The sequence below is a fragment of the Mytilus edulis genome, chromosome 5 (assembly GCF_963676685.1).
Source record: "Mytilus edulis chromosome 5, xbMytEdul2.2, whole genome shotgun sequence".
NCBI classification, from domain to species: Eukaryota; Metazoa; Mollusca; class Bivalvia; order Mytilida; family Mytilidae; genus Mytilus; species Mytilus edulis.
In genome coordinates, this window is record NC_092348.1 from 95,865,130 (window position 1) to 95,892,426 (window position 27,297).

General features: G+C 33.0%; 1 protein-coding gene across 2 annotated transcripts; it reads left to right on the top strand.

The window, feature by feature from the left end:
• Positions 1–25,558, top strand: LOC139524894 (DNA replication factor Cdt1-like). Of its 2 annotated transcripts, XR_011664877.1 has the most exons (11): positions 1–602; positions 1,176–1,310; positions 15,482–15,684; positions 17,832–18,029; positions 18,689–18,828; positions 19,471–19,589; positions 20,557–20,745; positions 22,270–22,389; positions 23,586–23,787; positions 24,175–24,607; positions 24,744–25,558. XR_011664877.1 is itself a non-coding variant. In XM_071320051.1 (10 exons), exons 1-10 carry the CDS (start codon positions 36–38, stop codon positions 24,324–24,326), a joined length of 2,025 nt encoding a protein of 674 aa, XP_071176152.1. In that variant the 5' UTR covers positions 1–35; the 3' UTR covers positions 24,327–25,558. The 2 variants fall into 2 exon arrangements, 1 of the variants encoding a protein (XP_071176152.1); XM_071320051.1 differs by having other exon boundaries at positions 24,175–25,558.
• The last annotated feature ends 1,739 nt before the right edge of the window (positions 25,559–27,297 follow it).

Below are 27,297 nucleotides of genomic sequence, written 5' to 3' on the forward strand. Positions count from 1 at the left end.
CGTGATTTCAACCGCGCCAAACTAGAACCATAACAATGTCCCAAGCGCACGTAACCGATTTTTTCTCCACTAGAAAAAACAAAAATGGGGGGAATCCTTCCAAAAGGAGGAAACTGGGAGGAACTAATGAAGTCGCAAACGTATTTAGTGTACAAGAAACAAACACAACACCACAACAAACAGTAAATAACAGTGCAAACGTTGAGGATACAAGACCAGAAAATGCTGTGTTGCAAACAATGCCCGAGGCAAAATCTTCATCTAGAACCAACAGATCCACAAAGAAACGACTTCCAAAATCGTTAGCAAGTAAAAATCAACCCTTGTTGAAAGATTTGTTTAATCATCAGTCTGATAAAGATGGATACCGTCAGGTCATGGAAGAAGTAACCTCGGCATGGGATGAACATGACGGACCTTTATTAACCCCTAGTAAAAGAAACAAAGAACAGAATGACTCAGACAGTGAAATGGCTCAAGGATCGAAGAAAAGATCACGATGTGGTTCAAAGAAGGTAGAAATTGAAGAAACACCAGAGAAATGCTTTGAAGATAATCCGAGAACAGAGGTTAAAGCAAGAAAACAATTAATTCTTAAACAGGTACTATAACATTAAAGAAGGTATGAATGCCCTTTAATGTCAGGTGTCAAAAGGTCATTTTCAACTACCTGCATGTGTTACTGTCAAAATTTTTTGATAGGTTAAGATTTTATCATGATTCGTCTATCCATTCTTAGTGTGATAATTCATCAGAGGTATTGAATAATTATTGTAAGCATTAATTTCGAGAAAAAATTAATGTGTGTCCTCAAAATCTGGCGAAATTTTTATCATCTTAACAGTAAGTTACAATTTATCGTCATGCACCAAAAATTACTGATGACGTCATTTGGAAAGAATATTTCCCATTATATATATATTTTTTATGAAGGTACCACTCTTACAAACCTCATTAAAGCACTGCTTTTATACCAGCACATGTATTTGAGGTGTTCATAAATTTTCTGTTGAACTGTAGAAGAAGTTCTGTTTCACTCCACAATTCTATAACAAGAGCCTTTTCATTATTAAAAAAATATATGATATTTTAAGAATAAAAAAGTGAATTTGTCTTAATTAATTTGGGGATGTTATTAAATTAATTAATTGTATAGTTTTCTTTTTTATTTTCAGGTTGCTGACAATGTATCTGAAGACCAGACTCCTATGTTAAACAAACCTGAAACTTCTACTTGTAAAGATATTCCTATGTCACCAAGATTAAAGAAAACTATTGAAAAGGTTAAGCTGCTGGGTAGTATCGAGAAGGTAAATTTTTATTTTTTTAGATAATTAAAAAGTGGAGATTCTGAATACCATGTATAAACTAGGTCAATTAATAAAAATAAAACTTCAAACATATACAGTGTCCTTCCCAGAAAATTTATCATGCATAGTGGGTCCATGGTGTATATTAAAGTGATCTTTGATGCTTCTTTTTAAGAATTAGTTACACTATATAATTTATCTTTCAAATGGTACACAGTAACACCAATCTAATTTAGAGGTACAGCAATTCATACAAGTCTGCCATGGAACTTCAAAGTATTTATCACAGATGAGAGAATTTTATGAAAACAATAATAAAAATAATCTAGTCTGCCATAGTTATTACAAATTAATGCCATGTACACATTATTGTGTTGATATCTTCCTCTGTTACAACATTCCATAGGTCACCACACATTTTTCCAATTGATATATGTACATGTATTAAGCAATTCATTTCAACCCTTTTTTTTAATAGTCTGTCATCACTCAAAGGTGTTTTAACTGTTTAAAAATAAAGATTTAACTATGTTTACAAATGGAAAAAAACCCACCTTTCAAAATCAGCTGTTGAAGAAAATAAGACCAATTGCTGCATCCAGAACTGGGTTGTCTGGGAATATGTCATGTACATGTAGGTTCTGGACCACATTCTATAGGAAGGGTCCTTTTTAAAGTTGTAATAGTCTGACTGCATAAGTCTAACACCATGCTCTGTCCAGATTGTTTGTTCAATCACTTATGTAATGGTGTTCTGGGTTGCTGACACGAGAGTATCAATTATCAATTTTCAGAAAATGAATTTACTGCACTCATTGAAATTATTTATTAATTGACATAAGCTAGTTGATTTATACAGATATATGTCAACACATTAATTTTAAGTAAGAAAGCATAGAGCTGTACTTTTTTAATTTGAAAAATGATTTAAGATATAAATAGATATTGAATTGATAAAAGAATTAATATTTAACTCACTTGGAATGATTTTGACAATCTTGCAAGGTGTGGGAGAATTTCCGACATTATGTAGATTGAGGTAACAAATGTGGTTGTCTTTAAAAACGTTGCAATAACAGCTGAGCTGCATCTGATCTTTCACTGGCTTCTCCCTCTTAACTAGTAATTTGTGCAGGGAGACATAATTTTATAGCAGTCACTGCTTTATCATGTGACAACCATCTTATGTCAAGGACTTCTTTCATCTTGAATTTATGACCAGCTAGCATTGTTTGAATATATACAATAATAGTTCAAACTTAATAGGCTAGCTACCATATGTATGTTAAAGCTTTTACTTTTCATATATTTATATATTTATAATTAATTAAAATAAAAGATGTCTAACCGCCCATAGGATACAACAATGTCAAATAAAAATAATAAACACCCAACATATACAGTGTCTTGTGGACAGTTGTCTCATTGGCAATTATACCACATCTTCCTTTTAATATTGAATGGCACAATCTAAACTTAGTCTGCACATGGAGTATACTTCTACATATTTCATTTTTGGCAAGTTGAGGAGACTTTGAATTTGACATGGTTTTTTGGATTGTAACTCACTATTAAGGAAGTAGTGACAAATGTTTGATACGGTTCTAGAATGTGATTAGAGTTCTGTTATGGATTTTGATGCTTGTGATGTTGCAAATGAACACTTGTGTGCTGCACAGTGTACCCCTATAAGTGTTGGCACTTGTTTATTGTTTCCTGAACCTTACTACAATACCTGTTTTTTTGCCGGTCATAACTGATGCCCCATCAGTACTGATACCACAGAGTTTCGGAATACCATTCCGGAATATTAAAAATATTTCTTATTTGTTCCGCACAAACATACACACTTTCAGACGTCATATTTTAAACAAACATGTTTAAAAAAGTCTAGCTTTCAAATAATTCCAGTGATAAATAAAATTAAATTGCAACTGGAATATGATAAACAGCCTGCACTTGCTTTGTGCAAATTCAAAAGTGATCAAGCACGTTTGTGATAAAAAAAAATGACTGTAATTAACAATCTGATTGGATAATTTAAATAAATCAAGAACATTGATTGGCTATCATCCTCAGGGCTTTCAATAAGTTTAGAAGAAGAAGGATAAAACCAAAAAATAGGAGTCCCATCAATGCGGACGGCGAAGCGGGCCGCGACGACAAGCTTGCTCGTTGAACCTACGGCGTGGGGTCTGGGGATTTTTTTTTAAAATGGTGCAAAATCCTGCATTCTGGGAGTCTCCTGGACCCTGTTTCAGTCCTCTCAAAACATCATTTTTTAATGAAGATAATGTAAATGTTTGATTAAAATTTGTAGCATGGTTGGATTTCTGTAAATATTGATTACATTTATATATATGCATTTGATCCAGACTTCAACTTAAAGCTTGTATTTGAAGTTGTTTGAGAATAGCAATGACATGGTGATAATATAGGGAAAGATCCACATCCAAGCATATTTATTCATTAATAAAATTTTATTATACTTGAACTCAAGAAGTTCTGAAATAGAAGAGGGGACCACTATATATTTTGGTACAATTATAGCACTATTAAAATCCCTTTTTATAATATAGGAAATTAGTCAATGCGCTTTATGAATTAATACTATCAGGAGGCTGGCCTAAATTACAAAATATACATTTATGTGTTTGCTGTTCGCTTACTGACCCGTCTGATGATTCACACCCCTCTAAAAATATTGATTTTCTGAAAAAAAAAACATTTAAAAATTTATTTAAAAAAAAAAATTATTATTTGCCCCTTAATAATTTTGTGATTATTGTGCTCTTTGAATAACAATTGAAAAAATTCTATGAGTTCAGGAAAAATAGAATAATAATTAAATGGGACATTATAAACATTCAGTTCAGTAGATACAGCAGAGACAGACAAATCCTTTACAGGATAATGAATTATATGATCCTTGACATGGGCATTGAGTGTGGGTACATCATTGTATTGTGCATTGAAGTCAGAAGACCCTAAAGTGGCCCCAAATTTGACAGTGATGCTTTACAGATACAAAGAAAAGAAGATACAAAGAAAAGAAGATTGCGACACCAATTTATTTAATTTTTAATACAAAGCCTACATAGTTATAAAGGAACATGTCCATGTAGTTCACTCTATGTAATAGGATTTGAATCTAAAACAAACGTGGGATCGGTGTCCTTGCAAACACGTGAGTCAGTGGCTGTACGTTGTTTATATTGGTGTTTGTTTGTTTTTTATTTTATTTTAACAATTGTAAAAATATACAGTGTTCTCCTTTGAATAAGTTGTATTTCCATTCAATATTTATAAAGCACCTTGTTTTTGTATTTTTCTAATCCATTGACTGATGTCACTTTGTTTTCGTTTACTCATTTTCGTACACGCCTATTAATTACACCAATCGTAGGTCGTTTAAGAAAACCGGTTGTAAATAGACCAATCAGGAGTCTGTTTACGGACGGTGTTCGGGTGCCTTCTGCTGGTTTCTACTTTCAGTAGTTTTCGCCTTACTCTCCTTGTTGATAGCGATCCCAGCCTAGGCGTTCGTGACTACTCGGGTCACTTCACGTAGATAGGGAAAGGTTATAAATATCAACCACACTTTATCGGAAATCCCCTGGTTGTGTCAACAGCGTAAATTTCCCCTTCAGTCATTTTTATTGATTTTTTAATTTTACAATTTTGAGCAAAGTAGGCGGCGGATTTCCTTCAAGTAGACGACGAAAATCGCCGCCTACCGCCTTCAATTGAAAGCCCTGATCCTAGATACAAAAAATACCATTTAGTAAAAGAATAGGGCTGCAGAAATTATAATTTCCAATCATGATTGGATTAAGGGAACTTCCTGGCGCCGGTAATTAAATATGTAAGCAAAATGCTTTATCCAAGTTCCATCTGCATCAATACTTAATATCAAATTGTTTTCTTGTTCATTAAAAACAATTGGAGATGGTCTAAAATTTTGTTTTGGTATTTCATCTAGTTCAATCTTGTATCCCTTCACTGCATTTAATATAAAAGCATCACTTGTTAACTTTTCCCAATTTTTTACAAAAGATTTTAATTTCCCTCCTGTAAAATTGTCTACTGTGTTTATCCCTGTTATATTATCACTTACACTTAACATTTGTCTTTGTTGTAAAATCCGGCCTTCATCTTCTTGTTCTTGTTGCCCTTCTGTCCATGTACTTGTCCAGAAGTTTTTGCATGCTTTGGTTGAAAATAGGGTGGTTTTTGCCATGGAGGTCCTGGACGTTTCTCCACTCTGCGTCCCTCTAAAAAAGAGTCATTAAAGCTGAGTTTATTTATCCTCCTGTCTTCTTTTTCAAGGTCTTCCAATTTTGTGTCTAAATTGTCCCCAAAAAGGTACTCTGTAACTGGTGTGTCCATATCTGTTACCCTCCTATATTTAATAGGAACTCCTGGCGTTATTAGCTGTTTGCGTTTTCTATTTGATGTATATATACCATGGGTTAACATTTTAAACATGTCTTTTGTTGTGTTTTTGACCTCATGCATGTCCCCTCCAGATTTCATTACATTTAAAGACTTAAATACCATTAGAAGAGTAGTTGTCATGCATTTTTGCACATTTTGTATTGCCAAATCTGGATCCCTTTGCTTCTTACTCTTGAACCCTCTACAAATCTCTTTGTTTACTTTTGGAACCTGGAGGCGTTTACAGTTTTCTGGAACTAAATACTGTTATTCTAACTTTGTTAGTGTTTGTGTTTTCATTGGCTTATTTATAGCCTGGTCCACTTATTTAGCCATCTGATTATCTATACTGTCACCAAATTTCTTAGGTTCTTAGTACATTTTTTCTAGTTTGTCTAGAAATGCTTTATTCTCTGCATTGTCATTTGCGTCAACAATGTTATCAATGTTTAACTCATCATCGTCATCGTCGGAAATATCTTCCAGACCATTATCTGACAGATCACTTTGATTGTTATTGTTTATGAGGTTAACCTCGTTGTCATCTTTGTCCTTTTGTGTATTTGTGTTTGTTTTCGTTTTCTGGACATTTTTCTGGGTAACCGCGTCCTGCACGGTAAGCATATTAGCAGCCAAATTGGCAATAATCTCTGTATGGGATTCTATCTGCCGTTTGTTAACATCGGCCATGTTGGATATTTTATCCCACAATGCTTGCATTGTAAGGTCATTTCCGTTTGACCTCTCCCCAATGTTATCAATATCACTTGGTCCTGTTTCATCAACATCTTGTTGCACAGGCCTTTGTGGTGTTTCGCTGGCTTTCCCAGTTTTTACTCGATAGATCTCACGAGTTCTTCTCTTTATTGCATCTATCATTTCCTCATCTCGAGGAGAATTGTCCATCTGGGACGTGTGGCCTCGTTCGGCCGTCGCCATTATAGTGTAACTGTTTTCATCAATAAATTCTTTCGTTTAGAAATACATCCACGCGTAAAATTCACTTAAAAAGAAACAGTTAGTTCCTGCACTAAATATACTATTTTCCTACACATACGAAACTGTTAATTTGGTAATTTTTGTAAAAAACTTTGGAGATTTGCTTATAAGAATTGACCAGTGGCGTCACGTGACCGTAATGACCTTTGGTAGTTATGAACTTCCGTTCTCTCGTGGAAGCCTCTAAGTCATCTATTGTTGAATAAAATACTTAATTTAATAAATAAAAAAAAAGCACTTCAAATATGGTGAATGCTTCAAATATATCTTGGAGTCTAGAAATATTTCATTAATTTTGTCTTTTAGAATCCGTGAAATCAAAATATTTTACATTTGGATCAAAGCTAGCAGATTCTAAATATATTTCGGATCTTCTCGTGAAAAAATTATTGTCCTTTTGCACTGCCATCATTTTCATAATTTCCTACATATATTTCTACGCCCTAGGAATGTTCGTATGACCTACACCATCTTGAATATTTACTGAAATGCTTCTGCCGCAATCTCAGATATTTACGTAAGTACTAATGTCCCCATCTGTATTGTAAATCCCTCCTGCAATCACTCTTGTGGTGACCCGCCTCTGATCTCATTTGTGTTGCGTATTGTTGCCAAATAGAAATATTTGCACCATTTTCTTCTTGATTGGTCTTGAAAGTTTTCTCCAACGCTCTTAAGAAAAACTTTTTGCTGGCATATCTTCTGGCTCAATCATTTAAACAGCTTCACTGTGAAAAATCTATGCCACAGTAACTCCAATGATGTGTTATCATTCTACCTCATAGTTGCTACCCACAACATAACTGATCACTGTCATTGAAGATTTTCACTTCAAGGTCGCTGTTGCCATTTTTTGCCATATTCACAAGTCTCTTAATAAATTTAAGCAAACATGGTAAAGTTCCTCACAACAAATATAGATCTAAAGTTCACATTACATCTCGACTAAAAGGACGTACCTGCTTTCTGCCTTGGAAAATCCTTTGTGAAACCACAAAAATAGCATCCATTACAACATGCTGCACAGTCTAAGGTAATGCTCCAGTAAACGTGAGCACGATCTGCCGACGATTCCACGATGTATGATTTAATTATTTCCACTTCTTGTGGAGTTAACAAATACCACTTTGGGATACGTAAAAAATGTTCTTACAAATTTTTCACTTTTCATGGGAAAAATTATCTATACATAAACAAAATATTACATGTAAATTATTCGTATTTAAAAATTTCCAACTGCAAAAAATAAAATGCTTCTGCTTCATTCAACTGTATTTGCTTGTATGCCTATGAAGACTGGCAATTGTTAGACCAAAGAACCCATCGTAATTGATGAACTGTCTGATTGGACATTTTGAAATGAGTGCCTTATTTTGATTGGATCTCTAACTAAATCTCAATCTCTGCTACAACCAGGTACAAAACAAACATGTTCAAACTTGCAAGAGACAGACTGACAACCCCTTATTCCGTTATATCTTCTACATATATCCTTTCCAGCATTGGAGTGAGATGCATAACCAATTGTTTTAGATGCACCTTTCCCCCAAGACTTATTATTAATAGGCAAATTAACTATGTTGGCTTCCCGGAATCTGGGCCGTAAGAATACTGTCTGAATGTGGGGAACATCAGTACACCAGCGAAATTTGTGTTGGTGTTGTTAACACCTGTTCTCTCTGTCATAAAAGAAGACAGAGACCATGTCATAACATGTGACCATGAAAAAATGTCATTGATAAGCAAATTGTTGTCTCTACCTTGAGTATGAGAGGATTTAGCATTTAAATCATTGAATGAAAGTCCATTATTGTCCTTTTGCCATCATTTTCATAATTTCCTGGATATAGGTATCGTCTGCTCTAGTTATGTACGCATGGGCGCCACCATCTTGAATGTTTACGGAAGAGCTTTTTCCGCCATCTTGGATATTTACGCAAATACCACTGTCGCCATCTTTATTGTAAACCCCGCCTCCAATCTCTCTTGTGACTCCGCCTCCGCTCTCACTAGTGTTGTGCATTGTCGCCCCATTAGAAATACTTCTACCATTCTCGTCTTGACCTGTCTTGAAAGTTTTCTGCAACGCTCTTAGCAAAAAATTTTGCTGGACTAACGGGATGTTCAAAGTTGGCATATCTTTTGACTCAATCATCGAAATTGCCTCCATAGTGTCAAATCCATGTCTCAATAACTCCAATGAGGTGTTATCGTTTAATTTCATAGTTGCTGCCCACAATTTTACCCGATCACTGTCATCAAAGATCTCTACTTCACGGTCGCTGTTACTGTTATCCGACATTTTCGCAAGTCTTTAAATGAATTTAAGCAAACGCGGTATTGTTCCAAATGTGATCAAAATTTCACATTAAATCCCGACTAATCTGACTGTTGTGAAACCACAAAAATAGCATCCATTACAACATGCTGCACAGTCTAAGGTAATGCTCCAGTAAACGTGAGCACGATCTGCCGACGATTCCACGATGTATGATTTAATTGTTTCCACTTCTTCTGGAGTTAACAAATACCATTCTTGGATACGTAGAAATGTTCTTACAAATTTTTCACTATCCATGGTAGAAACGATCTATCCATAAACGAAGTTTTATATATATAATTCGTAAGTTGAAAATTTCCAACTGCAAAAATATAATGCTTCTGCTTCATGCAACTGAATTAGCTTGAATGCCTATAAAGACGCGCTATTGTTAGAACAAAGAACCAACAGTAATTAATTAACCATCTGATTGGACATTTTTAGCTCACCTGTCCCGAAGGGACAAGTGAGCTTATGCCATCACTTGGCGTCCGTCGTCGTCTGTAGTCTGTCGTCCGTCGTCGTAAACTATTTCAAGAATCTTCTCCTCTGAAACTACTGGGCCAAATACTTTCAAACTTTAACTGAATGTTCCTTAGGGCATCTAATTTATAAATTGTATCCGAAGTTTTGATCTATCAACAAACATGGTCGCCATTGCTAAAAATAGAACATAGGGGTCAAATGCAGTTTTTGGCTTATAACTCAAAAACCAAAGCATTTAGAGCAAATCTGACAGGGGTAATATTGTTTATCAGGTCAAGATCTATCTGCCCTGAAATTTTCAGATGAATCAGACAACCCGTTGTTGGGTTGCTGCCCCTGAATTGGTAATTTTAAGGAAATTTTGCTGTTTTTGGTTATTATCTTGAATATTATTATAGATAGAGATAAACTGTAAACAGCAATAATGTTCAGCAAAGTAAGATTTACAAATAAGTCAACATGACAGAAATGGTCAGTTGAGCCCTTTAGGAGTTATTGCCCTTTATAGTCAATTTTTAACCATTTTTCGTAAATCTTAGTAATCTTTTACAAAAATCTTCTCCTCTGAAACTACTGGGCCAAATACTTCCAAACTTTAATTGAATGTTCCTTAGGGTATCTAGTTTGTAAATTGTATCCGAAGTTATGATCTATCAACAAACATGGTCGCCATTGCTAAAAATAGAACATAGGGGTCAAATGCAGTTTTTGGCTTATAACTCAAAAACCAAAGCATTTAGAGCAAATCTGACGTAGGTAATATTGTTTATCAGGTCAAGATCTATCTGCCCTGAAATTTTCAGATGAATCAGACAACCTGTTGTTGGGTTGCTGCCCCTGAATTGATAATTTTAAGGAAATTTTGCTGTTTTTGTTTATTATCTTGAATATAATTATAGATAGAAATAAACTGTAAACAGCAATAATGTTCAGCAAAGTAAGATCTTCAATTAAGTCAATTTGACCAAAATTGTCAATTGACCCCTTAAGGAGTCATTGCCCTTTAAAGACTTTTTTCACAATTTGTTCATCATGTTGACTTACTTTAAAAAATCTTCTCCTTTGAAACTGCTGTATCAATTTCAGCCAAACTTAGGCTAAATGAGTTTCAGAGTATCTAGTATAAATTTTATATTTTATTTCCTTGTATGTCAAGAAACATAGCTCCTATGGCTAAAATAGAACATAGGAGAAAATGATTATTTTTTTTGGCTTTTGAAGAAAATAGGACGATCCAAAAAACATTTAAATAAATTGAAAAGCCAAAATAATCATTGATGAGAGATTTAACCAAAAGAATTAAGGTGAGCGATTCAGGCTCTTGAGAGCCTCTTGTTAAATTGAGCGCTCTATATTGATTGGTTCTCTTAACTAAATCTCACTAAACAATTAAGGAATGAGATTTCAACAGCAGCAACTAAGAAAACCCCATCTTCTCATTGGTTAAAAAGTTAACATTGACATACAAAGCTAGGGATACACTCATTTCCATAAATGACTGTATCCTGATATAAAGTAACTTAATATGTTGTAGATAACCAGCAATGCAATCACAAGGATTGCATTTCACTATACTGTGTATTAATACTTAATTTTTATTTAAACAAAAATACCACATGACGTATTCAAATTTTAAACAAGTCTAAATTGAAAACAACGTTCAAACCTATAATTGTGTTGGGAAAAAAACCAATTTTTATACTTCAGCATGTAAAACAAATTTTGTATTCAAATGATGATATCTTACAAATCTATCACAGGAGAACTGCCTTTTCACTATATATACAACATCGATGAAAAAAAAGTGCTTACTGATTATTAGTGCTAAATCTTACTAATTACTTTTTATCTCCAACTGATTTTTTCCTCTTTTTTTTTATTATAGATGATGATAATCGTCCTACATCATATGATATATATGTTTATTCAATTCTCACCTACGTCTTGAATAAAATTAGACTATTTTTCCTTCATTTTCTAAAGACAATCCTATGTCTTTCTCAGTGTGTCTGAAAAAAAAATATGGAAATATAACTCATTATAGTTTAAAACCTCATGTTTATACATTATTAGAAGAAATATTTACATTTCAGTGCTGATTCAATAATTCATTGATAAATGGAAACTTAAAACATAATTTTTTTCTCAACATATTCTTCTGCAAGAGAAATAATTCATATTGCTCAAGTATGTCATTATAATACAACCCTCACAGGATTTGCCTGACTCACCTTCAATTAAATATATAGTTCATCAACTGGGTTTGACCGTTACAGTAAAATCTCATAGTATATGACAAATAATCAAGCACCTGTGTCTGTGTCAGTTCACCTGTGCTGAGCAATTTGTACATGAAGGACAAATTTGCCCTAGACCACTGACATAGTCAGGGATTCAAGATTCGTTACCCCCGTGATGAATCCGAAATAAGGCGTTCCTCAGGCATGCTGGTTCCCCCTAAATCATATGAAACAAAATCCGAAATATCATAAAAATCAATTTTACAGTCTATATTTGATGATTTCAAATAAATTTGAGGATCCTGCCAAGATATATTAGAGTCTATACCTAAATTGTTCATTGAATTGTCATTAACAACTGAGTTCACTGCAGCAGGTAAAAGTTTTTGTTGTTTCTGTTGGGAAGCTAATTGCTTCATCACTGCTTGTATATAATAATCCTCCGGTGAGCTGCCATCTTTGTTACTTCCATGGGCGCCCCCATCTTGGAACAGTCTCCGGGAGCCGCCATCTTTACTTCCACCGGAAGCATTCCCAAATTCGCCATTTTGAAATCCTAGTTGTACGCATGTACTAGATGTTGATGCCGTCTCCGCAAACTCCGCATTAATATCGTTCGAAGAAGTCTTTTTTATTGCCTTCAACAACATCTTCTTTTGACCAATAGTAATATTAGTCTCTACTAAATCCTCCAATTCGATGAGAGATAATGCTTCCATCCTGCTAAACCCAAGCTCCAAGACCGCAACGGCGGTTGCTTCTGTTAGTTTCATTACACTGGCCCATGCCTTAACTTTATCAAACGATTGTCTTTCAGCTGTTGTTATAAACGTAATGTCCTTGTTGTCAGACATTTTAAATATATTGTTGAACGTTTCCAAATACAGTTGACAGAAAATAAACAAATCGTCGACTTCCTTCAGACTGTCGGAAATATCTTGCAAAAGTATGAATGTCACTTTCTGTTAACAAATACCAATCAGGAATGTTCAATAATGTTCTAATACGTTTGTCTGCACGTTCGTATATCTCTGGGTTCATTTTCACTACGAAAATACTATTCCACACTATGTTATTATATATACGATCTTGTTAAAAAAATGGCAGGTTAAGAAATTATTTTCCCGAAAAATATAAAAGACTGCTACAAGATCGTTAATGTTCAACATGTTTAAGTTTTAATTAACTTATGTATATTGATTTAAAGACAAATAAAGCAAGAAAAATGCACATGATATATAATAGATATAACACTAACAGGAATCTACAAATAGACACTAAAATATTAAATAAACTCCTTAAGTGTCTTAAGCATAAAGTGACTTATCACGAAGTAGTCAGGTTTTGATAATAGTAGTTCCTGAAGACACAGTGTCAATAAAGTAATAGTTAAAATTTATTTACCAGATTGAGTATTTTGTGGTCCCGAAGTCAGTTGAGGTCATCAATACACAGCACCACGTTAATCCTCACTGAACAAGGGGCTACAACTTAACATTTGTTCTCTGGTTATTCATGGAGAGTTGAGATAACTTATTTCTTGCAATGTTATATTTATTTGACTTGTACACTTATCTTTGGCTTTTTTATTTAATAATTGACACTGGACTATCAGGAAGCAATATCTTATCTCCATCTTTGTGATGGACATTAAGATCCATTTATTTGTTGATTTAATATAATTGTTTTTTTGTATTGGCTACTATTACTACAGATATCAAAGCAATTAGCCTCTGATCATCAATCAATAACAATATACACATCTGAACACTCTAATTAATTTATTTATGCATATCTTCAATTCTTTACATGTACTATGTACCACAATATAAACATATCTGAAAAATCTGTAAAGTTTTGATAATTTGATGGAATCTTGGAACTCAAGTGCTTACACATATTTAGGCAGTATATTAGAAAAAAAACCCAAAGTTATACAAAATGAAAAAAGTTCTTAAAATCAAACAAAATACTTAATTAGCTACCAACCATTATCAGTATGAAAAACATCAGTCATTCTTGTTATATACTGATTTGCTAAAGACGAGGACACCAGTTTATATGAGTTGCATCTAGCCTTAAAATTGGGTTATTAGTGTTGAAGGTTATGCAGTCAATTAACAACTGATACGAGGATAAGTTACTTTTCAATGACCCATGTGGCCTCTCTGCCATTTGAGGAAACCATTTTTTCAGTATCTAGAATATCGTGTAGGTTAAGCTTTTCCAGATCTGCAGATAATGCAATTGTGGTCCAGATCTTGTGTACTTTTAGAAAATCATTCAATGCACTATTGAAATATTTTTATACGTATATGTTACTAATTAAAAAAATCATTCACATAAAATCCAGTTGTATGTATATATGTCATATTCAAATTATAAACAAGTCTAAATTGAAACAACGTTCAAACATATGATTGTGTTGGAAAAAAAACCAATTTTTATACGTCAGCATGTAAAATAAATTTTGTATTCAAATTATGATATCTTACAAATCTATTACTTTGACCTATAATTGTTAACATTAAATACATTGTGACCGCGGATTTTTTTCTCAAATGATATGGCTAAAAATTACCCGTTTTCCTTCGATTTCTTTACTTTAAGAAAGATCAGTTTTGCTGGATCCTTGGAGCAATTTTCATGCAAACAATTATTATCTGTATTTAAAGATATTTTTTTAGAACCTGGTAAGTTCAAAAAACATATAAAGCAAGATATTTTTTTTATCGAGGATCTTGAATTTCAATATTGTTGAAAGCTGAACAAACATATATAACTACAACCAGGGACTTGTTCTATACTTAGTATAGAAAGTCCCTGCTACAACGAATGAGAGTGTTTACCTACTAAGGCATTGACCATAATGTTCTCGTACGATCGGGAGACTTAAAAAAACGATCCAACAGCTATGTCAGCCTGTAACGAATTTCCGATATATCTTAAAACATTCACAATACAAAAGGAACTCCCTCTGCTTAATTGAGCCCCCAAATAAATGTGAGCAGTTTTTATTCAAAATTATCGAAAGCAACGTTTCATATCTTTTCTCGTACGAATACTGACCCCTCAATACTGAATAACAGACGGACGGCCACACGAAAAAGACCCCCCCCCCCCAAAAAAAAACACAAATACTAAAACAGTTCACTTTCGATAAAAAATTCGAAAAATGACAGACATATCACGTATCATGATAACACTGTTAAAACTGTAAACTTGTGTTGTTTATAATATAAACTAAAGTTCTCCGTGTACATATTGTCAATATTTTATTTTATTACTTCCAAAAAAAGTTTTGCCTGAAGAAAATTCAGGGGAGGCAGTTGCCTCCCCTGCCTCATAGGTAGTTACGGCCCTGTATCTCCAACTGATTTTTTCCTCTTTTTTTAGCTCGCCTGGCCCCAAGGGCCAAGTGAGCCTTTCCCATCGCTTGGCGTCTCTGACTATCAGGTTTCTAACGGATTACAGCACCTCTATGCCTGTTTAGTAATCACCAAACACTAATAAATTGCCTAAGTCTGAATGACAGTAAACAAGTTAATTGATTAAAATAAAACATGTAAGGATACCGGTACTGTAAGTTTAACAAATTTGTGTAATGTTTTAAAAACTGCAAAAAAAATCTGAATTTGCAGTTATTAAATTTTGTTAATTCTTGTTCAGGGGTATGATCTCCATTTCAGAAGTTTACAGCAGACAATGTTAAAGACAAGCTTAAGAAATGTGGACGACTGGAAGAGATCAAGGCACAGCTGTCACAGATGAGTAAAAACTTGAAAGACTTGAAGAAAACCCCAGCAGAAAGTCCAAAGCTTGGAAAGTTTGAAACAGTTACAATAGAATCACCAATAAAGAAAATTATAAAACCTAAAGAAGCTTCACCTCTGTAAGATTTATGTTTTATAATACAAGTATTTCTAAAAAAAACAAACAACACTATACATCAGGTTGTTACTGTGAAAATATCAGTGATGCACTCTATGTGAGTGAAAATATCATTGATGCACTCTGTGTCAGTGTGAAAATATCAGTGATGCACTCTGTGTTGAGGCTTGTGTTGAGGCTTAATTAATATCAGTGATGCACTCTGTGTTGAGGCTTGTGTTGAGGCTTAATTAATATCAGTGATGCACTCTGTGTTGAGGCTTAATTAATATCAGTGATGCACTCTGTGTTGGGGCTTAATTAATATCAGTGATGCACTCTGTGTTGAGGCTTAATTAATATTAGTGATGCACTTTGTGTTGGAGCTTAATTAATATCAGTGATGCACTCTGTGTTGGGGCTTAATTAATATCAGTGATGCACTCTGTGTCAGTGTGAAAATATCAGTGATGCACTCTGTGTTGAGGCTTGTGTTGAGGCTTAATTAATATCAGTGATGCACTCTGTGTTGAGGCTTGTGTTGAGGCTTAATTAATATCAGTGATGCACTCTGTGTTGAGGCTTAATTAATATCAGTGATGCACTCTGTGTTGGGGCTTAATTAATATCAGTGATGCACTCTGTGTTGAGGCTTAATTAATATTAGTGATGCACTTTGTGTTGGGGCTTAATTAATATCAGTGATGCACTCTGTGTTGGGGCTTAATTAATATCAGTGATGCACTCTGTGTCAGTGTGAAAATATCAGTGATGCACTCTGTGTTGAGGCTTAATTAATATCAGTGATGCACTCTGTGTTGAGGCTTAATTAATATCAGTGATGCACTCTGTGTTGAGGCTTAATTAATATCAGTGATGCACTCTGTGTTGGGGCTTAATTAATATCAGTGATGCACTCTGTGTTGAGGCTTAATTAGTATCAGTGATGCACTCTGTGTTGAGGCTTAATTAATATCAGTGATGCACTCTGTGTTGAGGCTTAATTAATATCAGTGATGCACTCTGTGTTGGGGCTTAATTAATATCAGTGATGCACTCTGTGTTGGGGCTTAATTAATATCAGTGATGCACTCTGTGTTTGGGCTTAATTAATATCAGTGATGCACTCTGTGTTGAGGCTTAATTAATATCAGTGATGCACTCTGTGTTGGGGCTTAATTAATATCAGCGATGCACTCTGTGTTGAGGCTTAATTAATATCAGTGATGCACTCTGTGTTGAGGCTTAATTAATATCAGTGATGCACTCTGTGTTGAGGCTTAATTAATATCAGTGATGCACTCTGTGTTGAGGCTTAATTAATATCAGTGATGCACTCTGTGTTGAGGCTTAATTAATATCAGTGATGCACTCTGTGTTGAGGCTTAATTAATATCAGTGATGCACTTTGTGTTGGGGCTTAATTAATATATTGTTTGTTTCCCCAATCCCGACCCTACCAAGCCAGGTGTGGGTCGGAAGATAGGGAAATAATTTTATTTTTTCCAAAAAGCTTGAACAACATTTGACGATCCTGCAAGCCTGAAAATCGGGAATGAATAAAATAATATTTGACTTAAATTTGACAATAAAATTTTATGAGTAGCACTGTTTTTGCAGGGTAGGTTGGGATTGGGGAAACAAACAATATTTTATTTTAGGCCTTACTGTGAAAATATCATTGATGCACTCTGAGTGTGTGTCTTGATCACAAGCATTTTCATTGTGAACAATCACCATCATCATCAGTAGCTTTATCTCCTACAAGATTTAAGAAAACACAGAATACAATATAGCAGTGTATAGATGTTTGGTGGCAGAGAAATTGTTTGACATTTACCCTAATTAGTTAGGGCTTTTAAAGGCCTACAGAACAAAACATTTGATGACTGAGCTGTTGTTTGCTCATTGGTCAGTTTGTTTTCTCTTTGATACATTCTGTTTCATGCTCAATTTGAATTGTAGCCTACATGCTATGTGTTTGTGAATGGCAAGTGAGAGCCTTTATTTATTTATCTTTTGGGAAAATTATGTGTCAGATTGTTTGATGCACATGAACAAATATTTTGTGTACCATTTCAAAGTTACAACAAACTTACCAAAGCTATTTTTTGTTGAAAAAGTGAAATGCACTTATATACATATAAATTTATTATTTATACATTTCAGTAAACAGAAAGCACCTGCTTATGAAAGATTCCATTCTTTGGCGACGCCTGCCCCACCAACTTTGTCACTCCCATACAAGTACAAACTACTGGCAGAGATGTTCAGAAACTGTGATACAGTTGTTAGTATGTTACACAACAGAGCTGAAGTATGTACATTCTCCAAGTTAAAGGCAGCTGTTCAGGATATGGGTAAAAGGTAATACTGTAGATACATTAGTATTCGTGGGATACCAAATGAATAAAAAGGGTGAATACATGTATCAGAATTTTAGGCATTACATTACAAAGTAATGTATGCATTGTATGACATGCTTGTCTTAATAGTTGCCAAAATGTGTTTAAATCAAATACATAATGGCTTGTCAGTGTTTATGTTAGATGATTATAGTCAGTAAAACTTATTCTCTGCTAATCTGTCCTAATGACTGTTATGAGATTGATGTGTAGCATGTACAACATATCTTTAATTGTTATTGATAAACAGATAACCTATCATAGCCTTTATCAACCTCAGAAAAAATGTTCAGTTATTTACAATTTTACATACTAAAGATGATATATATTCTTTGAAGTTGTACTTTGAAGTTGGATCTATATAAAATTAGAAGATTTGGTATGTATACCAATGAGACTAAGGACTAAATGATTTAGAAATAAACAAATATTGCTAAACGTACTGTCATCAACAATGAGCAAAACATATACAGCAAAATAAAAAATTATGTAAAACAATTCAATTCAATTCAATTCTAGTCAACTTTCATTATCTATTTTCAATTTAGATTTGGATAGGAATTTATATGACTGGTCAGTAAAATTAAAGAAAATATAATTTCAATTTTATATAATTTGTAGAAATTTTGAAAAGAAGAATTTAGGACAGATCAAAGCAGTTGACCCTTCAGTGTATACTCTTCGTCAGGAGAAGGGATTTTCTGCATTTGGTAACAAGAAATCTGGATACCAGCTCACAGTAGAAGCTAATTTAGCCCAAGGTAGGTCTGAAACATTTACTTTAGCGTAGTCATTTAGGATTATGCCCCTGTCACTTTTCAACTGGTGCATTAACTTTTACATTGAATACTGCGGATTCATTATTATTTGTTGGATACCAATTTTCGTGGGTTTTGTGGGAACAGATGAACCACAAATTCAAATGTTCCACGAATACCATATTTTCAGCAGGCTTTGTATACAGAGATTGGCAAAACCATGAATCAAATATCCATGAAAATGCAAGTTTTCAGCGATCCATGAAAATTGATACCCACGAAAATAAATGAATCCACAGTATCCATGTCTGTACATCCCACTCTCAAACTTAAGTTTGCCTGAAACCAAATGTTGTGAAATTTATACATAGATAAAGTTTCAATTTAGATAGGGTCACTTTCTAGAGTTATGTCCCTTTAAATGGAAAAATTTCTGGATTTGCTGTATCCACAATATTATTGTATCATGAGCTGCCTTCTTCAATCTGTGTTTTGGTGAAATTGTTACACCTATTACATGTGAATAGTTTCTCAGATACTTTTTAGTGGACACTTGAATATTTACCTAGTTTTGTAAAAAGCTGATGAAATACATCTTCATACATAAAAGGACCATCAGATGACACATATTTATTTTTTTCATAGAAAATGAGAGTGTTTCTGTAAGCTATAAAACCAGACAGACATTCACTGCTAAACATTTGCTGGAAAGAAGATCTGTGTTCACCAATAAGTTGATATCCATTGTTAAAAGACACCACAAGGTATGGTTATTCAAAACGTCACTCATTATTGTCAATATATAACTACGGTGCAGTCCGGTGTATCCGCGCACCTAAGACTTATGACTTCACTTCATTCAACTGATGAAACAAAACAATGGATAATATCATGTGATTACATTCATAGCATACTTTTATTTAATAGAATTATCTGTTTGTATGGTTTTACTCCTCAAGATTTTGTGTAATGTGTGTCCAAAATTTGGGAAACCCCTGTTCGGAGAAATCCTCCAATGTCTGGTGATTTCGTGCATGCCTTCCAAAAATAGCTTATTTTGAATAAAGGAAAGATTTTCTGCTACGAAATATAGCTGAATTTGAACCATGCACACTGCAATTCATGCAGAGCAAAAATAATTTTTATCTGATATAAATTTGACTTAAATAAAACAAATTTTATCTGATGATGTAATTGTTGTAATGGAAATTGTCTAAATATTATAAATCTCGGGATTGCAGTTATTATTTAATTCTTGAATGTAACAATTTTAGTCTTTTTTATCCCCTCGGAATTCTCAAACAATAACAAGAATGATTTCCTTTGTGTTACTTTGTTTATGTTACAAAATCAGCTAATGCGCGGTATCACCAGCCGCGCGGACATCGGGACTGTACAGTATATAGGAGATTTTGGATTGATTTCATTGAGGCAGGCAACCAGTTTATACAGTTATCTCACATTCCAGTGGAATGGATAGCAGATTGTTATTTTTATATAAACATAGAAACCTTTACTAATGGTGCATTTATCAATGTCCTGAATTATGATAAAAAAATAAACTGTTTAGCCTAAATTGTGTGCACACAGTAAAAATTTACCACTTTTAACCATGTTTACGAAGTCTGAGACAATTCAACAGATCATTAAGTATATCTTGTGATAAGATGAATATTATAAGATGTTTAAACTTGAGATTTGTTGTCTGTTAATGTTTGTCTTTATCTTCAGGAATTCTTGTCCAATTTGGACAAACCACTCAATGTCCCAGATGATAAGATAACAAGATGGCATCCTAAGTTCCGGTTGGATGAAGTAGCTGATATTGAACCATCAGATCTCCCTAAGCCACCCAATGTAGAAGTGTATCAAACAGCCAAAGATGTACTGGAGAATGCTAGAGGAAAAGTATTACCAAATGTAAATACGTAAAGTATTACTGTGAATTCAGAAATTAGTGCATGCATTTAATGCTGCAATTTCGTCATTTTAGACTAAAATGTGATTTTATTCTTTGTGTTATCAAGAAAAATCTTTATTTATTCATATAAAAGAATGCAAAACACGAGTTTAAATTATTTTGACTATACCCCTGTCGCATTTTTCGCAATAATAAAAAACCCTGGCAATAATTTCTGAATTCACAGGGCTTAAAATGTTAGGACACATTTCAATATGATGATGATTTTCATAATGATTCAAACTCAAATTTGAAGTTTTGGTGTAGTATTCTATGACCATGTACAAGAGCTATGTAAATTAATATACTAGTCAACAAAAGAAACGATACATGACTTTGAAATAAAATTTATCAAAAAGTATTAAATATAAAACAAAATGACATACACTATTTTAAAAAGCTTTCATTTGCAATGTATGCACATGTGATAATGAAAATCAAAACTTGTCGGAAAGTATCTAAATTCCGTGTAAACGATCATAGGGTGCAAATTAGGTTTGCGAAAGTTGAATAAAAAATCGACACATAATTTTCTAAGTACAAAATTAAATTTCAAATTTGTTTAAAAATATTCAATATGCTAATCAAGTTATGTTCATGTTGTAAATAATGGGTTGAAATATTGTTTTTTTCTAATTTTTGGGAAAAAAAGTGTTTTTTGAAATCTCAAAAAATGCAAAAAAAATTTTTTTTATTTTCGTCTCAAATCAAAGCTTTAGATATGAAAACAACACACAGTTAATTTGGAACCATTCGGATTAGTTTTAAGAGTGTTACCGCTTTTTGAATATGACTTTACACATACTGTCTATGGTAAATCAGTTGATAATGTATACATTTTAACGATTTCTCGTGGGGCCGAACTTTGCTTAACAAATAAACAAAGAAACTGTATGATTTTTAAAAACAAATTGATGGCAAACATTGTCTTTACTTTTGAATGAGAGGTTGGCATCATTAATTGGAACTTCTGTTTTTAAAATTGTTGTTTTATGTAAATTTTGTAAAAAAAAAAAAAAAATCGCAAAAAACGTCACGAAAGCAAAAAAATATTTTTTTTCTACGGATTTATAATTCCATAATGAGTAAGTATTACTACCTTCAATATTAGTCCAATGAACGGAAACTTTATCTTTAATTTGAAAAAAAGTCTTGTATCGATTCTTTTGTTGACTAGTATATTTACAGATTATACACTAGTACCTCAGTTATGACTGTTTAAATAATGTTAGAAGAAATATGTGAAATATGGTTTAAACATGGTCTATTCTGAGATTCATGTTTGTTGTTAAACAGCAATTATTCTGGAGTTAATTTAAAAAAAAAAAAAGAAGATGAACTTTTGAAATTGCTTTTATAAATTCAATTGACAGAACTGCAAATGTTAATAAAATTGTTACTGTTTTGCAATAAGTTTAATTGGTACCTTCCTAATTGAGTACATGAACAATATTATATACAGTTGTTTATTTTTGTGTTTGCAGGTAGAGAAAGCTTTAGAGAATGTATCAAATACCCAAAAAGAGACCCCTGTTGTATCTACAGATAAACCTAAAGATGAGCGTAATGAAATGAGAGGAGTTCCACAGACACTACTAGAAAAGGTATGGTATATGTTTACACTAGAGCTGACCTGACGAAAAAAAGGACTTATAGAAATAACAAACTTAAAGTTTTATACATGTATAATAAAGATCGAACTTCTAATGAAAGGACATTGTAGGTGTAATACCACCAAATCATGGTACGTCACATCCGGTTGTATACGAAAATAGGTAGAAAAATAATATTCCCTTGAATTTCACAGTTGTACGGTAGGTAATTAATCCTACATTTTATTGCAGTAAAACATGTCTGTGGCATAAACATATGGGTATTTCAAAGCACCATTATTTTTTTTATTTGGGATTTCTATAGAATATTTTGTAATCTTGAGGTTACATGGTGACTAAACCTTGTACACAGATAAAATAAGGGGAGAAATTTGATTGGTTAACTTCCAGTGATGGTTATTTTTTTATATGCAATGAAATGTTATGTGAAATTTTTTCTATAGTACTGGACAGGATAAAACTTGACTCATGCCAAGTATTTCTTTGTTTGAATCAAAGATAAATTCTGCATATTTTTTTGAAAAGTGCAAATTTAACAAAGACTAATAGGGTAAAATAAATGGTGGTATTACACCTGTATTATAGAATGTTTTCAAATCAGTCCAAAACTATTAAAACACTTAGAAAGTTGAAATGAAAATGTCTGATCACATTTTGAGAATTATTTTGTATGGGGGATGTCAGTTTGGCTTTACCAGCTAACAAACAGTATTGTGATGTCAAATATGGATTCTGTTGTGTGTTCACTTTCAAACCAGATCTCTGAAACTTCACAGAAAAATAACTCAAATATGTCACAAAATTGATTGAGTAATTTTATTGATTTTCCCAGATGTAGAAACTTGTCAATTCTCAAATAAAATTAACACCAATAACTCTTCAAAAAGTCAACTGCTGTACTACAGTTCTGCTCCTTTATAACTAGGAAAATTTTATTTCTTTTTATGCCCTACCTTCGATAGTAGAGGGGCATTATGTTTTCTGGTCTGTGGCTCCGTTCGTTCGTCAGTTCGTTCGTCCAGCGTCAGGTTAAAGTTTTTGGTCAAGGTGGATTTTGATGAAGTTGAAGTCCAATCAACTTGAAACTTAGTACACATGTTTCCTATGAAATGATCTTTCTAATTTTAATGAAAATTACCTGTATAAAATGATTTTACTACTGATACATTGTAATTTAATTTATTTAGATCCGAGCAAAAGAAGCCAAGAAGATGGAAGCTGCAATGATGAGGAACCCTGTAGAAGACAAGAGACAAAAGATGTTACAAAAATTACCCGAAATGATGAGAATTCTCCGAGGGCATTTTGTAATGGAAAAGAAACCAGCCTTACTGAAAACTGAAATAGTCACTAAACTGGTTGATAGCTGTAGATCAGCTATTGCTGTTGGTATGTAGTTTTTATGCTTGATCACACAACACACAACATAATGCTAGTGTTAAATCTCCCTTTTAACACCCATTTATACCTCGAAAAACAATCACAAACCAGGTGATATAAAAAAAATAATGGTAATATTCCTGGAAGCTTGTTCTTTTTACAAAAATATCCACATCTTCCTGGACTTGGGGATTGGTGTTCATTTATGGGCAACAAGGTATGGTCCTTAACCGTAACAACATTTTGTAAGTGTGCTAAACTGCCTAATAAGTTTTTGAAAAAGGAAACTGAATTGCTTTTAATATTTTGAGTTGAATTTCCAAGAATAGTAGATTTAATATAGCCTAGTTTAATAAGGTGTTGGTTTTGGTTTACAATTTTATTGATCTTTTTCAGGTGATGTAGAAACCCATTTAAATTTAATGATTGAAGTTTTACCACAATGGTTAAAACAGATTGAAATAAAGAAAGGAAAGTACATCAAAATGGACAGAAATATGGAGTTACAAACACTCATAGCTCATGTTAATAAATCAATAGACAGTTGATGAAGGCATTTTAAACTTTTAGTGCAATTGTAAATATTTTTTATATGTTGTATGTAATGTGGCATTAATGTTAAACAATGTAAGATGGTTGTCTTTGAGGACATTCGTTATTTTTTTGTGCTTGTACTTAAATTAGAATAAATTAAACTCTGTTTAAATTAAAATATAATAATGTTAATAATAAAATCACTGGGTACTTTAAAATATCAAAAGATAAATGTTATTGAAATCATTAAGTAGCAGAATGTTCTTTTTGGAAATTGATATTTGCCTTTTAATTAGTTATAAGTTCAGTATTAAATAGTATATAAAAAATCTTATTGCATGGAACATCTAGATTTAACATGAAACTATAACCACATCTGTTATGGTGGAATTCTTGTTTTTGGATTTATTCAGCTATAGATAAAACAGTAGGTGTTTTTCCAACTGCTATATGTTAACCTCAAAATTAGGTTCCACTTAAACAGGTGACTAAATTTAAAGAGATATTGACAATAAAATGTTTTGTAAACACTCTGGGATGTTTCATGAGATATTCAGACATTATGGTTAAAAGCTTTTTCTCAGGTTATTGATTTGATTCAGGTATTTTATACATGAACCCGATGTCTGTTGTTAATAGGTTAAACTGAAATATGGCTTATACATAATGAACATTTTTTAAGGACAATTATCTACATTTAATTTTTAATTGCATGAATGATAACAACAGATTTTTATGTCTTACAAGGACACAAAACTATTATTTCTTATGTTTTAATGACTATTTAATAACTTTCATATCTTGATTAACAAGTTTATTTTGAAATCAATCAATTTCAGATAAATTTTTATATGAAATCATGAAAATGTAGATTTTGTTTTGCATGCTGTAAAAGGATTACATTTATTTTGTTTAAAGTAGGAAGAAAGCTATTTTTTAATGCAATCTGTAAACAATTTCATAGTTGTATCTATTATGTGATTTTACATTACAAATTATGTCATTCAAATTTTTCTGATAGTCTGTTATTGTCACTCAAAGTGATTAAATGCCTGTAATTTTCTTATTTTGATGTATAAATTTCTTTTTAGAGTAGAATAAAATTGATGATTTCAGAAAATTATCAAAGGGGTATTAGTTAACTTTTTTGCATACTGTAGATGTATTGCATTTATTTTGTAAAACTTGTGATGCAAAATGATAACACATTGCAAATATCAGTTGTTAAATAAATTTGTTGATTTAACGTAAGAATTTCTTTTGGCCAATACAGTTTTATTTGTTAGTCTTAATATTTCCCAATGTTGTATATGTCATGATGGTTAACCAGGAATATATCTTCTGATATGCCAAGGAGACAATTATCCAAAGAACAAATGACAAGGATATAAACTACAGGTCACTTTGACAATGAGCAAAACTCGAGACTATAGTTAGCTGTGAAATACCCTTGGATTACAAAAAGAAATGTAAATGCCTGATTTAAGTTATTTATATTAAAGAAAAAGAAAATTAACAATGCCATACAGCAACTGAAGTCATCAGCATGATAACAGCCACATGAAGGATGTGGCAGAAACAACCATTAGTGATGATAGTGCATGCTTGGCCCTTTTTTACCTGGCACCATAACAGTACAATGTATGACCAAACTAAAATCTGAAATAAAGGGCACACACAAATAATAAAATCACATAAAAAACAAAAACATTCCAAAGAGTGCATGCTAAAACAAAAACATTCCAAAGAGTAAGCATGCGTAATGTGGTTTGAATTTAAAGTAAAATCAAATGCCCTTTGAAAATTAAATAGTGTAAAAGATTCTTTTAATTCTTGATTCTGATTGGTCAATTTAAAATATTGAGCTCAGTTGAGTAATTGATGTTTGCAAAATATTAAGTGGCAAATATTTGACACATATTCTGAAATAACAATGCAGTAGAATTCCCAAGTATATTGAGATGAAGTTGGGAAATTTCACTGACAGGGCAGAGTGTGTGTCTTCACGTTAAGGTCTCTATTATGATAAGTTGTGAAAGCAGTATCTTCAGTGATCACTAGTCTGCCAATACTGGTCAGATGAACCTTGCAAGCCAGATAATACACCTTACAATCATTCCATACATAAAAAATTTGCCTTTTCAGAATCTAAAGCCCTACAGGTAATCTCAATGTTCGTTCACCAAAATGAAAATAACATTGCGTAATTGGTTTCTATTGTTTATCAAGTTTTGAACCAAATCGCAACGTTTTGGAAATATTTCCCAGAATGCATTAGATTCTGAAACGGTGAATTAATGAACAAAATGTTAGTTTCCACTCTGACTGTTAATAAAGCATTTCCACCAAACCCATTGGATGTGTTATGATTGATTCTTTGCCATTACTTGGTGTCTGTTGTCAACTGTCCGGTGTAAACTTTTTCAAACATCTTTACCTCTGAAACTACTGAACAAATTCCAATCAAATTTGAGCTGAATGATCATTAGGGTATCTAGAATAAAGGTTGTGTTTTATTTTGTTTCATAAAAAATATGGCTAACAAGAATGTGTCCTCAGTACACGAATGCCCCACTCGCACTATCATTTTCCATGTTCAGTGGACCGTGAAATTGGGGTAAAAACTCTTAATTTGGCATTAAAATTAGAAAGATCATATCATAGGGGACATGTGTACTAAGTTTGAAGTCGATTGGACTTAAACTTCATCAAAAACTACCTTGACCAAAAACTTTAACCTGAAGCGGGACAGACGGACGGACGGACGGACGGACGAACGAACAGACGGACGGACGGACGCACAGACCAGAAAACATAATGCCCCTCTACTATCGTAGGTGGGGCATAAAAAAAGAAGATAAGGGTAAAATGCTTGTGTTGAGTTGTTGCACCACTGTCACAGGTTATGTGGAGGGTTTGGCAAACATGTTTAAACCGGCCACATTCTGTATGTGCCTGTCTATGTCAGTAGCCTGTTATTCAGTG

Coding starts and splice junctions, on each gene's coding strand:
- LOC139524894 (XM_071320051.1), top strand. CDS start 36: ATGTCCCAAGCGCACGTAACCGATTTTTTCTCCACTAGAAAAAACAAA. Junction 22,390..23,585: donor CACAGACACTACTAGAAAAG/GTATGGTATATG, acceptor TAATTTATTTAG/ATCCGAGCAAAAGAAGCCAA. Junction 23,788..24,174: donor TAGATCAGCTATTGCTGTTG/GTATGTAGTTTT, acceptor GATCTTTTTCAG/GTGATGTAGAAACCCATTTA.